The 16,101-nt window shown below is 44.5% G+C and overlaps 1 protein-coding gene across 2 annotated transcripts in view; it reads left to right on the plus strand.

Moving 5' to 3' along the window:
• Nucleotides 1-1,687: 1,687 nt before the first annotated feature.
• The window catches only part of SCAI (suppressor of cancer cell invasion), a gene marked incomplete at both ends in the record, with an annotated part of 122,552 nt that continues 108,138 nt past the window's right edge, over nucleotides 1,688-16,101 (plus strand). Inside the window, 2 exons of one of the 2 annotated variants that reach the window (XM_080709302.1) lie at nucleotides 1,688-1,904; nucleotides 2,526-2,575. Coding sequence is in view for 1 of the 2 variants with exons in the window: in XM_080709303.1 (XP_080565429.1) it covers nucleotides 1,852-1,904; nucleotides 2,526-2,570 (98 nt within the window). The remainder of the gene's footprint in view (nucleotides 1,905-2,525; nucleotides 2,576-16,101) is intronic. The other variant, XM_080709303.1, reaches the window with a different exon arrangement.

Below are 16,101 nucleotides of genomic sequence, written 5' to 3' on the forward strand. Positions count from 1 at the left end.
TAAAAGGGATATCTGAAAATAAAGGTCAAGCCGGGTGTGGTGGCACACACTTGTAATCCCAGTACTTGGGAGGCTGAGACAGGAGGATTGCAAGTTTGCTGCCAGCTTCAGCTACTTATGCCCACCGCAACTTAGTGAGACCCTGTTTCCAAATAAAATACAAAATAGGTCTAGGAGTATAGCTCGGAGGTAGAAAACCCCTGGGTTCAATCCCCAGTACCAAAAAAAAAAAAAAAAAAAGGAAAAAAAGAAAAGAAAAGAATATCCCCAGTACCACAAATAAATGTCAGCTGTGTGCATCAAATACATTTTTGAAAAATTGTAGTATCCTGCTGGTCGTGGTGTAGCACGTTTGTAATCCCAGCATTCAGGAGGCTGAGACCAGAGGATCGCGGTTCGCGGACAGTCTCAGTTACTTAGGCCCTCTGCAACTGAGACTGTTTCAAAAATAATACAAAATTGGGCAGGGGGTGTAGCTCAGAGGTCAAATGCCTCTGGGTTCCATCCCCAGACCCGCATAATAAAAATAAATAAATAAAAAAGAATAAAGCCTGGCGTGGTGACACACGCTTGTAATCCCAGCATTCAGGAGGCTGAGACCGGAGGATAGCGGTTCACAGACAGCCTCAGCTACTTAGTGAGGCCCTCTGCAATTCGGGGAGACCCGGTTTCAAAATAAAAAGAATAAAAAAGAGGGCTGGGCGTGTAGCCCGGAGGTCGATTGCCCCTAGGTTCCATCCCCAGACCCGAAAATAAAATAAAGAATAGCTGGGCGTGGTGATGCACGCTTGTAATTCCAGTACTTGGGAGGCTGAGACAGGAGGATCCCGATTCGCGACCAGCCTCAGCTACTTAGGCCCTCCGCAGCTTAGTGAGACCCTGTTTCAAAATAAAGAATACAAATAGGGCAGGGGACATGGCTCGGAGGTCAAATGTCCCTAGGTTCCATCCCCAGTACCGCAAAAACAAAGAAACTGCAGTATCCTAATTTTTGCTATTTATGGAGATTAATGAGAAATGTGTCCCCCATCCATTGATGGGGTGTACTACTACTACTAAATGTTGTCATATTATCCATAAATATGTATTCTAATAAAATTGAAGTGGCTTAAAAAGAGTTTTATGCTTCCCAACTCCAAACGAACCTCGATCCTCCGGTCTCAGTCTCCCGAATGCTGGGATTACAAGCTTGCACCACCACGCCCGGCTCGTTTTTATTTGGTCGGATTCTTACAATTTTGTGACTAGATCCTCGAACATTTCCGCAAGATGTAGATGGGGACAGCCTTCGTGGTGGTTCAAAATGAAGCCCATTTGAAAGCTGCCTGGGCATCACATCTGCCAGAGGCATTTGAGGAAATTGCAGTGCTTGGCTTTGCATTTGGGGAAATTGCAGTGCTTGGCTTTGGATTCTGGGTTAGTGCGGAGGTGAAGGGGCGCCATCAGGTATCTGGGATGCCAGACAGATGCCTGAGAACCTGCGGGCAGGTGTCTGGGGCTGGAGGTGCACTTCCCACCTTATGACGCACGGTGGCGCTCAGGCCCCCTCCGGCCTTGCTAGCAGTCTCTAAGGCACCTCGGCTGCCACCTGCAGTCTCAACCAAACCTCTGGGTGGGCCGCACGGAACGTGACGGGTCGCGCGCCCAATCGGCGGGCAGGCTTTCGACCACTCTCCTGCTTCAGCCAATGGAAGCCGAGGAAAGGCGCGGAGGAGGCGGGCCCCGCGGCGAGCCTGGCCGAGGCGCGAGGCCCTCGTCCCGCCTCTCCGCCTACTCCAGCCTCCGCTGCCTCAGCATCCCGAGCGAGCCCTGCGGCCGCCGCAGCAGCTCCCGCGGCGGAGCCGGAGCCGGATGGTCAGAGGAGCCCGGCAGCCCCAGCAGCCGCGGAGTCGCCTGGCCCCCAGGTGGGGCTGGGCGGAGGCCGGGCCCGGGGCTGGGCGGGGGCGAGGAGCGGGCCCAGGGCAGCGGCTCGGGGCCAGCGAGCTTTGGGGCGCCTGGCCCCGAGCGGCGGGGGCGCAGGCTGGGGCGCCCCGGGGGCGTCCAGGGGCGGGGGCGGCCGCGGCGGGAGGGGAGGCGCGCGGGGGCTGAGGCTGGGGGCGCGGGCCCGGGAGGGGCGCGGAATGCGGGGGGCGCCGGCCTGGAGGGCGCGGCTCCGAGGGCCGGCGCGGCCGGGAGGGTGGGCACGGTCGAGGGGAGCTCGGGGGGCTTGCGGGCTGGACGAGGCAGACAATGAGAAGCTAGGTGGAGGTGGGCGGTTTGGGGGAGCTGGGCTGTGACGGATGGGGTGAGGATGGGGTGAGGCACCCGGAGGCAGGACAGCGTTGGGGCTAAGAGGACCTTAGGGGAGCAGTGAGTTCCAGGATTGCTTGCTTTTGGTTAAAAGGGGAGACCGGGCTTAAGGTGTTTGTAAGGTCAGGTGTAGGTATGGGCATGGCGAGTAGTTGTTGACTGGCTCTGGACGACGCAGCCAGCGATGTGTTCTTGGATGTTACTTTTAGTTACCATCTTATTTGTTTGCTCCGTAGACTCACTGGCACAGTGGAGAAACCACCTCGAAAACGGAGAAGCAGGTAAGGCGAACGCCTTCCTCTTTTGCTTCGTGTTTTTCTCTTTGCTTGACTGCACCTGGGCCATACCGCATAATTGTACAGGTCAGTAGGTGAAGTTTCTTATTTGGCTTCTTTTTTTAGTGAATATCACTGTATGTAAGGATTTTCTTTTGAGGACTATTGCTTTTCTTTTTTTTGCATGTAAGATAATGTGGCAAACATGAAAAAATTGAGAAATCCGAGGCTTTTTCTTTAGTCCTAATTTTAACTCCATCTCTGTTTGAAAAGCTAATGTTTATTGAACAGCTACAGTGTGCCAAGTACTCTCTGCAAGCGCTTTCTGTGTATTATTCCCTGTAATCTGTGAGATACCTCAAAATAGTACACTTGTAGTGTCATCTGTTTTGCAGAACAGGGAGTTAAGTCACAAAGAAGCCAACTCTTTACCCAAGATCACACATCTATCAAAAAAAAAAAAAAAAACTTAGCATAAGGATTTGAACCCAGAGCTTATGCTCTTAACCCTCATACAATAAAGCCTTCAGTACACATTTGTAAATAGACTTCTTGGTTGCTTTCTTTTTTCATTATACATAGAGTCTAATAAACTGAAATGGTTAAGCCATAGGAAGATAGACGGTAAAGAAGGCCACAGAGGATCCTCGTGAATTACCTTGAGTAATGAAGAGTGTTCATTCCACACATATTTTTGAGCACATTCCATGTGTCAGGTATAAGACTACAGAGAAATTCTGCATAGTCATTAGAAGATTCTTTTTTTTTTATTTTTTAATTTTTACATATGTTGGTGTTGGCCCAGAGCAAGTATGCCATGTTAGTTAGGGTGTAACCAGGATTATTTTCATAATATCTTGGAAGTTATCTTTGTTAATACACAGAAATTCTCAAGAGTAGGTAGATGTGAATTTTTTTTTTTTTTTTCAGGTCTGGGGATGGAACTCAGGGGCATTCAACCTCTGAGCTACATTCCCTGCTCTATTTTTTATTCTTTATTTTGAAACAGGGTCTAACTAAGCTGCAGAGGGCCTCTCTAAGTAGTAGCTGAAGCTGTCCATGAACCGTGGTCCTTTAGTCTCAGCCTTCGGAATGCTGGGATTACAAGCATGCGCACCACCACACCCGGCTTTTTAGATGTGAAATATTGAAGAAGGCTGGGTATGGTGGCACGAGATTAAGACAGGAGGAATGCAGGTTTGAAAGTTCGAGGCCAGCCTCAGCAATTTAGTGAGACCCTGTTTCCCCCACAATAAAAAGAAAGGAAAGGATAGGAAAAAAAATGTGACTAGCATGTTGGAAAAATTGAAAATTTTATTTTATTTAATTGTAGTTAATTTGTATGTATAGTTTGTGTGTATGGTACTGGGGATTGAATGCAGGGGTGGGGTCGGGTGATGTTCTACTTGTGGGTCTTTTACCACCCTCCCCAGTCCCCAGCCCTTTTTATTTTGAAGGAGGGTCTTGCTAAGATGCTGAGCATGACCTTACACCTGTGATTCTCCACTGTCAGTCTCCAAAATTCTGAGATTACAGTTGTGGACTGTCTTAATTGTAGTTAATTTAAATTTAAATTTACAATCTGATCATTTACTGGTAAATATTTAGTATGTTTTGAACATTTTTGAGTATGTGAATTTGTTTTTTTAAGTGTTAATTTTATGATATCTGAATGCCTATCAAGCATTTCCAATGAAAATTTAGTCTTTAACATCGTTGGTTATGTGAATCTTTTTTTTTTTTTTTTTTTTTTTTTTTTGGTCCTGTGGATTGAACCCAGAGACATTCTACCTCTGAGCCATACTGCAATCCTTTTTTTTTTTTTTTTTTTGCGGGTCTGGGGATGATGTAACCCAGGGGCATTTGACCTCTGAGCAATACCCCCTGCCCTATTTTTTATTCTTTATTTTGAACCCAGGTCTCACTGAGTTGCAAAGGGCCTCAGTAAGTAGCTGAGGATGTCTGCAAACCGTGATCCTCCTGTCTCAGCCTCCCAAATTCTGGGATTACAAGCGTGCACCACCATGCCCGGCTTGTAATCCTTTTTTTATTTTGAAACAGAGTCTTGCTAAGTTGCTGAGGGTCTCACTAAGTTGCTGAGGCTGGCCTTGAAGCTCTGATCCTCCTATATCAGCCTTTCCAAGTACAGGGATTACAGATGTACACTACTCTGACCAGCTTAAATCTATTTTTTCAAGTGTAATTTTTTTTTTTCGACACTGGGGCTGGAACCCAAGGGCATTCTACTTCTGAGCTACACCCCCAGCCCTATTTTTTATTCTTTATTTGGAAACAGGGTCCCACTGAATTGCAGAGGGCCTTGCTAAGTAGCTGAGGTTGTCCACAAATCGCGATCCTCCTGTCTCAGCCTCCCGAATGCTGGGATTACAAACATGCGCCACCACGCCCAGCTCAAGTATAAATTAATGTCAAGTATTTCCATGAAAATTTGGTTTTAATAGCAGTGAGTTAGGCACAGCAGTGCATACCTAGCTATTCATGGAGGCTGTGGCAAGAAGATGGCAGATTTGAGGCCAACCTGGGCAATTTAGTGAGACTATCTCGAAATTAAAAGGACAGGGGCAGCTCTAATAGAGCTCTTGCCTGGCACATATGAGGCCCTGGTCTTTTTGTAGCATTAGTACTGAAGAAAAAAAAACAGGTTAGTGTCTAAAATGAAATAAGTGTAAAATATGCAGTAGATTTTTAGTACAAAAAGATGTAAAATTTCTCACTAATTTTATTTTTAGGGTACTGGGGGTTGACCCAGGGGCATTTTATCTCTGAGCTGTACCACTAGCCCTATTTTTTAATATAGTTTTTTTTTTGTGTGTGGTACCGGTGATGGAACGGGGTCCCACTGAGTTGCAAAGGGCCTCACTAAGTCGCTGAGGCTGTCTTTGAACCTCAGTCCTCCTGTCTCAGCCTCCCAAGTGCTGGGAATACAAGCGTGTGCTACCACATTCAGCTTTTTAAATTATTTTGAAACAGGGTCTTTCTAGGTTGATGAGAGTCTTACTACTTGCTGAAGCTGTCCTTAAATCTTGTGATCCTCCTGACTCAGCCTCCTAAGTGCTGGGATGACAGGTATGTACCACCAAGCTCAGTTTTTTACTCCAATTATGATTACATATCAAACACTATTTTTGGCATAATCAATTAAGTAAATTTTAATATTTCTGAAGTTATTTTACTTTTTTTAACTTTTTTAATGGTAGCGACTAGAAAATTAAAAATAAATTAAGTATAATGTTCGCATTGTATTTGACAACTGTTTTTTTTTGGTGGTGGTACTGGGGGTGGAACCCCGAGGCTTTCTACCTCCGGGCTATACTCCCAGACCTATTTTTATACTTTATTTGGAAACAGGGTCTCACTAAGTTGCTGAAAGCCTCACTAAGTAGCTGAGGCTGGCTTCGAACCTGTGTGATCCTCCTGTCTCAGCCTCCCAAGCGCGGGGATTACAAGCGTGCGCCACTATGCCCGGCTTGACAACTCTGGTTTAATGCCATTGCCGGTCTCTTATAGGAACTTCCTGTCTGCTTTTCCTACCTTCAGTCTGTGATTTATTCATCACACGGTGCAAGCTGATCATGTAATTCGCATGCCTTCTGTGGTTCCTTATTGCTACTGAACATAATTCAGTCCTTTTAGCCTAATTATAGTAAAGGGCTGCTTGTATTTCACTTCCACCCACCTCTCCAGCCACAGGTCAGTACTGTGACCATAGGAATTCTCCATAACGGAACTATTAAATATCTACCTCTAAATTATTTAACTTTCTGGTGAGCCCTTCAAGATGAATGAGCTGTCAGATATATGTTTTGTTTGCCATTTCCAGGGCTTAAGTTCTCTCTGCATGGGTTTTGGTACCTAATTTTCTTTCTGGAACAGTTTCTGTTTGCTCCTTGACAAGCTCCCTCCTTTAGACTTGCCTCACATGTCACGCTCAGTGAGGCATTTCTCCACCCCTCCCTCTCCTCCTTTTCTGTTTCATTTGCTCCAATGATGGCTTGTACATGATGTAGGTGTAATGGTTTGGGCTGAATTTGAATCCACCTCTGTCAGAAACAAGTTGTGAGATCTAATGTAAGTTCATAAATGTCTCTGATCCTCCTCTATATAATGGAAATAATAATAATAATTTAGCCTGTCTAGAATAGTAAAGTGCCTAGAACATTGCCTGGTACATTGAAATTTCTGTACATAATAAATTTTAGGCTAAAATCACCCATCAAGCTGGCTGCTGTGGCTCACGCATATAATCTTAGTTACTCAGGCTGAGCCAGGAGGATCACAAATTTGAGGCCTGACTGGGTAATTTAGTGAGAATCCTGTCTTAAAAAAAAAAAAAAACACCCCAAAACAAAAACAAAAAACCCCGAATACCTGTATTTTATTTGAGGTATTGGGGATTGGACCTCAGGCTTCCTGCTTCTAGGGAAGTGCTCCACCACTGGACTACATATACCACTGGCCCTTTTTCATTTTTCATTTTTAGATAGGGTCTCACTATGTTGCTCAGGATGGCCTTGAACTTGCGGTCCTCCTTCCTCAACCTCCAGGGTAGCTGGGATTACAGGTCTGCATCATCCTGTCCAGCTTCAAATGTCTTTATTTTCAAATTCTTTAAAAAATCTGTACAGTACAGAGTATAGATTCCTAAATTTACTGTTGTACTGCCCCCTTTTCAGAAAAAAAGATATTGAGCATGCCTCTTGGATTCTTCCACCTCCCTCTCCCTCCCTTGAGGCTGCCCTTGAACCCATGAGCCTCCTATCTCAGCCTGCCAAGTACTGGGTTTATAGGCATGCACCATATGGCTTGGCAAAAAGAATCCAGGCATCTGAGGTATATGTAATTTAAGAAACATCTTTGCTGGTTTTTGTTTTTGTTTTTTTGGTGGTATTGGGGATGGAACCCAGGGGCATTCTACCTCTGAGCTACATCCCCAGCTCTATTATTTATTTATTTAAATTAATTAATTTTTTTGTGGGTTTGGGGATGGAACCCAGGGGCATTTGACCTCTGAGCTATACCCCCTGCCCTATTTTTTATTCTTTTATTTTGAAACCAGGTCTCCCCGAATTGCAGAGGGCCTCACTAAGTAGTTGAGACTGTCCGCGAACTGCGATCCTCCGGTCTCAGCCTCCCAAATGCTGGGATTACAACTGTACGCCACCATGCCTGGCTCTATTTTTAATTTTTTATTTTGAAACAAGATCTCAGTAAGTTGAAGAGGGCCTCACTAAGTAGCTGAGGCTGGCAGCAAACCTGTGATTGTCCTGTCTCAGCCTCCCAAGTGCTGGGATTACAAGTATGTGCCACCAATCCCGGCTTCTTTGCTGTTTCTTCAAGGCACAGTAACACACACTTCTAATCCTAGCTACTTGGGAAGCTGAGGGAGGAGGTTTGCAAGTTTAAGGTCAGCCTGGGCAACATTGAGAGACCCTGTTTCAGCAGCCACTGCTTATAATCCTAATACTTGGGAAGCAGAGACAGGAGTATTGTAGGTTCAAAACCAGCCTCAGCAATGTAGGGAGACTCTGCAACCTAGCAAGACCCTGTGTCAAAACAAAAAGTAAAAGGGATTAGGGATAAAGCTCTGGTAGAATGCCTCTGGGTTTTATCCCCAGTGCCATACATTCATGAACACACACACACTAATAATATTAATTAATATTAATATTAATATTAGTATAAAGGGCTGGGGATGTGGCTCAGTGGTTAGACCACTTGCCTAATATGTGTGAGGCCCTGGGTTCAGTCCCCAGAACACACACAGAAACAATAAAGTGCATCAATGAACATCTCTAACCAGGCAGATAAAAATAAAGATATGTTACCGAGAAGAGAGATCAGCAAACCTTGATGATCCAAATCATAAAAATGAATAAACTAGCCGGGCGTGGTGGCGCACCTTGTAATCCCCGCGCTTGGGAGGCAGAGACAGGAGGATCGTGCAGGTTCGAAGCCAGCCGTGCTGCCTTAAGAGACCCTGTTTCCAAATAAAAAAGTATAAAATAGATCTGGGAGTGTAGCCCAGAGGTAGAAGGGTTTCCAGGAACCCCAGTACCACCAAAAAAAAAAAAGAAAAAGAAAAAAAAGAAAAAAAGAATGAAATAATCTGAGGGGGGAGAAGGAAGAGTGAACTGCAAAGAAAGAGAATGTTGCAGTAACACAGTGTGTAAATAGACCAAACTGCTTTGTGTCTTTTGGGTATTTTCTTTCTCTGCAGTACTGTCTGTCCACTGCAGGGTCTTGCTGCTGGGATTGAATTTGGAGCTGCTGGGAATTGAACCGAGGACAAGACAAATAATGTTTACCTCTAGGAGATAGATGAGTGCAGTCTGGTAGGAAACAGATTCTGGAGGTCCTTTACAGGAAACTGGGAGGATATTTTCTAACCTGCATTGAAACACAGGACTATCTTCTCTCTCTCTCTCTTTTTTTTTTTTTTTTTTTTTGCGGATCTGAGGATGGAACCCAGGGGCATTTGACCTCTGAGCTACACCCCCTGCCCTAGTTTTTATTCTTTATTTTGAAACAGGTTCTCACTAAGTTGCAGAAAGCCTCACTGAGTAGCTGAGGCTGTCCATGAACTGCGATCCTCCAGTCTCAGCCTCCCGAATGCTGGGATTACAAGCGTGCGCCACCACGCCTGGCTAGGACTATCTTCTTGTTATAGAACTTCTTTGTGATAGTGTTTCCTAAGCAGCATTCCTGCAGCAAATGCAGTGGATTTGGTAAAGCTGTTTCTTGGGGTGAAAACCTAGGGCATAGCCAGGCATGGTGGTGCACACTTGTAATCCCAGTACTTGGGAGGCTGAGACAGGAGGATTGCATAGGTTCAAAGCCAGACTCAGCTACTTAGTGAGGTTCTCAGCACCTTAGTGAGACCCTGTTTCAAAATAAAAAATATAAAATAGGTCGGGGGTGTAGCCTGGAGGTAGAGACCCCTGGATTACATCCCCAGAACCACAAAAACAAAAAACAAAAAAACAAAAACCTGGGGCATAATGGCAAAATTTAGTTCCTTGAAACTAGATTCTGCAGAGGCCAAGATAGCGTTGTCAAATCATGGAACATCTTCTTGGTAACGTGTAAAAATAAAACCTAGAAGTCAGGCCAAGTGGTTTATATCCGTAACTCCAATACTTAAGAGGTGCTGCCATTCCTAGCTGTGGTGTATGCATATGCATGTATGTATATGTAAACGTGTGTGTGTGTGTGTGTGTGTGTGTGTGTGTGTGTTCTATGTGATACTGGGAATTTAATCCAGGGAATTTTCTTCTGAGCTATACCCCAGCCCTATTTTTTTTTTTTTTTTAATTTTCAAACAGTCAAGGCTTGCTTTGAATCTTTCTGTCTCAATCTCTCAAATGCTGGGATTACTATATTTTGATATGAAAAATTTTTTTCTTTTTTTTTTTTGTGGGACTAGGGTTTGAACCCAGAGGCATCTATCTCCAAGCTACACCCCTAGTCTTATTATTATTTTTTTTTTTTGCAGTACTGGGGGTAGAATGCAGGGGCATTCTATCTCTGAGATCCCTCCAGCCCTATTTTTTATTTTGTATTTTTGAAACAGGGTCTCACTGAGTTGCAGAGGGCCTAAATAGCTGAGGCTGGCCATGAACCGTGATCCTCCTGTCTCATCTCCCAAATGTTGGGAATACAAGCATGCACCACCATGCCTGGCTTATTTTTAATTTTGAAACAGGATCTCACTGAGTTGCAGAGAGTCTTTACTAAGTAGCTGAGGCTGGTTGAGAACCTGAGATGATCCTGTCTCAGCCTCCCAAATACTGAATTTTTTTTTTTTTTTTTTTTGTACTGGGAGCTCTACTTTTGAGCTATATCCCCAATGTTTTTTTATTTTTATTTTGAAACACGGTCTGGGTAAATTGCTGAGCCTGCTTTGAACGTATGATCGTTCTCTCTCAGGCTCCCAAGTACTGGGATTACAGTCATGTGCCATCATGTTTGACTAAACTTGAATTATTCTTCATCCTAATCCAATAATTGTCAGTTTAATCCTGTTTTGTCTTTATACTCCCTACTTTATCTGAGGCATATTTATTCATTTGTAAATATTGTGCTGTGTACTATAGAAAGAAGAATTCCTTTAACTTGGCTGCTACGTCTTTTTTTTTTTTTTTTTTTTTTTTTTTTTTTTTTTTTTGTGGTACTGGGATTCCTGGAACCCTTGTACCTCCTGGCTACACTCCCAGATCTATTTTTATCTTTTTATTTGGAAACAGGGTCTCTTAAGCCAGTGAGGCTGGCTCCGTACCTCTGTGATCCTCCTGTCTCTGCCTCCCAAGCACGGGGATTACAAGCATGCGCCACCATGCCTGGTTTTGCTACATCTTTTTAACCAAAGTCAGTAATCTGGTAGCTCTTTACTTCCTGGTTCAATAAGATATAGGACCAATTGTACTTTTTTTTTTTTTTTTTTTTTTTTTTTGGTGATACTGGGAATTGAATCCAGGGGCATTCTACCTCCAAGATTCACCCCCAGCCATATTTTATTCTTTTTACTTTGAAGTAAGTTCTCATTAAGTTCCGGAGGGCCTCATGAAGTAACTGAGGCTGGCCTTGAACCTGTGATACTCCTGTCTCAGCCTCCCAAGTACTGAGATTACAAGTGTACCGCTTGTTTGGAACTTTCTTTGATACCAAGATCCCTTGTTTGCAGAAGATATTCCTAGGTTACTACATATAACAATCAGAAGTTGTTCACAAAATCAGTTTGTTACAAGAAATGTTACAATATTTTATAACAAGAAATGCAAAAAGAAATGTTATAATATTTTATTTCCTTTAAATTAGATGAAATCCAACTCTGACTTCCTACTTCCATTCTACCAAACTGAAGAGAAAATCATTCTCAGCGATTAAATGGGCCCCCATCCCACCTTAGGGTTATGGAAGAGCGTGGAGGCTTGGGAAGCCAGGAGAAGGGTAGAGGTTAGTCAGTCCATTAGCCATGACCATGGGCTGGCTTCTGGCTGTGGCCAGCTGCAGGCACGAGGTGCTGTGGGATTTTGGCATCCGGGTTGCTGCTTTCTTTTCTCAGCACTGCCTTGTCTAGAGTACCGCTAGGAAGCGAGGTTGCAGGCCTCCTCTTTTTCTTTGTTTATTTATTATTATTATTATTTATTTTTATTTGTTTATTTTTGCATTACTCAGGATGGAACCCAGGGGCATTCAACCTCTGAGCTACACTCCCAACCCTATTTTTTAGTCTTTTTTTATTTTTGAAACAGTGTCTCACTGAGTTGCAAAGTGCCTTGCTAAGTAACTGAGGCTGCCTGCGAACCGCGATCCTCCGATCCTCCGATCCTCCGGTCCCAGTTTTCTGAATGTTGGGATTACCAGCATGTGCCAGCACACCTGGTGAGGCTTCCTCTTTTTGTGGGTCTGTAAGCAGTTTCTTCCCTTTCTCTCTTTTTTATTTTTTTATTTATTTATTTTATTTATTTATTTTTTTTTTTTTTGCGGGTCTGGGGATGGAACCCAGGGGCATTTGACCTCCGAGCTACACCCCCTGCCCTATTTTTTATTCTTTATTTTGAAACCGGGTCTCACTGAGTTGCAGAGGGCCTCACTAAGTAGCTGAGGCTGTCTGCGAACCACGATCCTCCAGGTCTCAGCCTCCCGAATGCTGGGATTACAAGCGTGCGCCACCACGCCCGGCTCTCCTTTCTCTCTTTTTTAGAAGGGTGTAGTGGTGCACACTTGTAATTCCAGCATTTGGGAGGCTGAGACAGGAGGATTGTATAGGTTTGAAGCCAGCCTCAGCTACTTAGGCTCTCAGCAACTTAGTGAGACCCTGTTTTCAAATAAAGTATAAAATAGGTCTGGGAATGTAGCCCGGAGGTAGAAAAGCCCCCAAGTTCCACCCCAAGTACCATTAAAAAAAAAAAAAAAAAAAAGGCATTCATCTTTCCACCCTTCCCTCAGGATAATCTCCTCAAGGAATTCACATTTTTAGAAAACAAACACCATCTTCCCTTGAGGAAGCAAATGGGGCTCCCTTCTTGGAGGGTTTGGGAGTCAGTGAGAAGAAAACATTCACAGATGCCCTAATAACTCACCCAGTAACTTCCCTGTCAGTGATTCTTTGAAAGATCTCTACACAAATTACTTGATTTTTCTCCTTCAGCCAGCCCTCCCCTCCTTCCTTCCTTCCTCTTGTATTGATCTAAGTGGCATTCTACCTCTAAACAACACCCCAATCCTTTTTTTTTATTTTGAAATATGATCTCACTGAGTTGCTGAGGACCTTGCTAAGTTGCTGAGGCTGGCCTTAAATCTTTGACCCTGCTATCTCAACCTCCCATGTGCTGGGATTACAGGCATGCACCACCACACCTGACTGACTTTTGCTTTCTTTAAAAAATGGAATTTATTTCTCCTCTTGAATGTGTGCTGGAATTAGTAACTTCTAGTGAATAGAATATAACACAGGCCGGGCGTGGTGGCGCACGCTTGTAATCCCCGCGCTTGGGAGGCGGAGACAGGAGGATCGCGCAGGTTCGAAGCCAGCCGCGCGCGCTGGCTTAGGAGACCCTGTTTCCAAATAAAAATGTAAAAATAGGTCTGGGAGTGTAGCCCGGAGGTAGAAGGGCTTCCAGGAACCCCAGTACCACCAAAAAGAAAAAAAAAAAAAAAAAAAAGAATACAACACAAAGAGATTTCACTTCCCAGTGTGGAGTATAAAAGACTGGTGTCTGCCTTGAGACCCCGTACCCCCTCCCTGCCTCTCCCGTTGTCACTCTTCACCTTGTCTGTCTGCCCTTTCACTCTCTTCTGTGCCATGCTGTGTGGATCTCTGGAGAGGCAAACCAGGCAGCCCAGGAGGAGGCCCATGTGGCAAGGAGGCCGCCAGCAGCCACAGAGCGAGCTTGGATGCAGATTTTCTGCGGGCGGCTGGCAGCCATGTGAGAGAGTCACTGGGGTGAGCTTGGAAGGGGAGCTCCCAGTCTCATTGATGCCTGTAGTCCTGGCCAACAGTTTGACTCATTGTCCTGGCTCACAAGGGCTGGGTTATGTGAGCCTGTGATTCTCCCTGGAGAGCCCCTTCCTCCCAGCACTGTTCCACTGTACCCAAGGGCTCAACGTCTGGCTAAGCTTTTGCTTGTTCTCCTATTCTGGATGAGGGAGGGAGGGAGGGAGGGTGTGTGTGTGTATGTGTGTATGTGTGTGTGTGTGTGAGTGAGAGAGAGAGAGAGAGAGAGAGAGAGAGAGAGAGAGAAATATATATATTTTTGAGGTACTTGGGATGGAATCCAAAGATCTTCTACCTCCAAGCTATACCCCCAACCCTGTTTTTTATTCTTCTTCTTTTTTTTTTTTTTTGGTGGTACTGGGGTTCCTGGAAACCCTTCTACCTCCAGGCTACACTCCCAGACCTATTTTTTTTTTCAATTTTTATTTTTTTTTTTAATTTGGAAACAGGGTCTCTTAAGCCAGCAAGGCTGGCTTCGATCCTGTGCAATCCTCCTGTCTCTGCCTCCCAAGTGCAGGGGTTACAAGTGTGTGTCACCAAGCCTGGCCCAAACCTATTTTTTTATATTTTATTTTGAAACAAAGTCTTACTAAGTTGCTGAGAGACTCACTAAGTAACTGAGGCTGGTTTCGAATCTGTGCGATCCTCCAGTCTTTGCCTCCCAAGCGTGGGGGATTACAAGTGTGCACCACCATACCCGGCTTTATTCTTTATTTTGAAACAAGGTCTCACTGAGTTGCAAAGGGCCTCACTAAGTAGCTGAGGCTGTCTGCAAACCTGCGGTCCTCCTGTCTCAGCCTTGGGATTACAAGGGTGTGCCACCATACCTGGCTAGAATATATGTATTAATGAATATGTATGTGTGTTTTGAAAGCAACTATCTTTTGGTTAAAGGCATTGGATGGTAGTTCACTTTTAGGCAGTGATGTGTGTCTATTCTGTTTTGTTTGTTTTTGTGGTACTGGAGATTGAACCCAGGGCATTCTACCTCCAAGTTACACCCCCAGCTCTATTTTATTCTTTGACACAGGTCTCACTAAGCTGTGGAGGGCCTCACAAGTTGCTGAGGCTAGATGCGAACTTGTGACCCGCCTGTCTCCACCTACCAAGTACTGGGATTACATGTGCGTGCCACTCTGCCTGGCTGATGTGTGCCTGTTCTCACAGCTGGATCTCAGCCAGTTTCCCTTCATCCAGCAGTCATTGCTCTCCCTGCCCTCTTGCCTGACAGGGAGAGGTAGGTCCCAGCTCACGTTTGATGATTAGGGACAAGCCGTGTATGTCGGCACAGTGAATCAGAGTCAGGTCTTCTTTTCTGCTCGGTGTGCTAGTGTATCCTCTCGTCCCAATTCTGGGGAGGCTGAGGTAAGGGGATCAAATGTTTGAGGCCAGCTTCAGCAAGTTAGTGAGACCCTCAGTAACCTTAGCGAGACCCTGTTTTATAGTAAAAAAATTGAAGGGTATAGTTCAAAGGTAGAATGCCCAATCCCCAGTACTCTCTCCCACCAAAAAATCACATTTAGTACAGGTTCTAGTGAATTCATGTCATTATATTTTTCCCAGTAACCAGATAATAAAATCACTAATTTTCATATAGCTATTTACAGAATTTTCAATTGTGAAAGAGGGCCTTATCCTTGACAGCACTGGACACCACTGAACTAGGTGATCTTGGAGCCGTTTCTTGTTTAGTGTGTGGAGTCTGAGACCCTTGAGCTTGTGGTGCGCGTGCGCTGAGAGCCCAGAGCTGGCAGGCTCCGGGCGCTCCCTTTCCTTCCACATGCCCTGGGGTTTGGTTCACCCTCCCAGCATCCTTGTGTCATCTATCGTCTGCCTGTCAACCCTTCTTTGAAAGAGAGTGCAGTGCCAAAGCTTCCTCTACCATGTTCAGTCTCAAAGTATCTGATGCTATCTCATTTTTAAGTGTTTTTACCATTAGTAACAACAGAGAATGAAACCAACAAAAAACTTTCTTGTTTTAGAATTGTTTTAGAAGTAGGAGGCTTTCCTGATCTGTTTCTAGTAACTACTAGAACTAAATGGTGTCAAAAGGTTCTTCCTACACTATGTTTAATTTCTAGTGGGAGATTACTTATTTTCCTTATTTTATTACTCTTGTATTCTGGGAGATACCTACTCATTTTTTTCTGTTCTTTTTCTCTATAGTTGGACTCTGAGGATAATTTTTGTTTACTTAGTGGTACTGGTGATTGACCCCAGGGGCATTCTATCTCTGAGCTACATCTCCAGCCCTTTTATTTATTTTTTAAATAAAAGGTTCCTGAGAGTCTTTAAGTTGCTGAGGTTGGTTTCCAACCTGTGATCCTTCTATCCCAACCTCTCAAGTACTTAGACTCTGTTTCAAAGTAAAAAATAAAGTAGGACAAGGAGTATAGCACAGAGGTAGAATGCCCCTGGGTTCAATCCCCAATAATGATGCCATGTGCTTTCACCTTTCTCTCTTGGGAACCAGCTAGCATGCTGTGCTGTGAGGAACTCAAGCAGTCATGAGACTGAACG

Source organism: Muscardinus avellanarius (assembly GCF_963383645.1).
Source record: "Muscardinus avellanarius genome assembly, chromosome: 13".
Taxonomy (NCBI): domain Eukaryota; kingdom Metazoa; phylum Chordata; class Mammalia; order Rodentia; family Gliridae; genus Muscardinus; species Muscardinus avellanarius.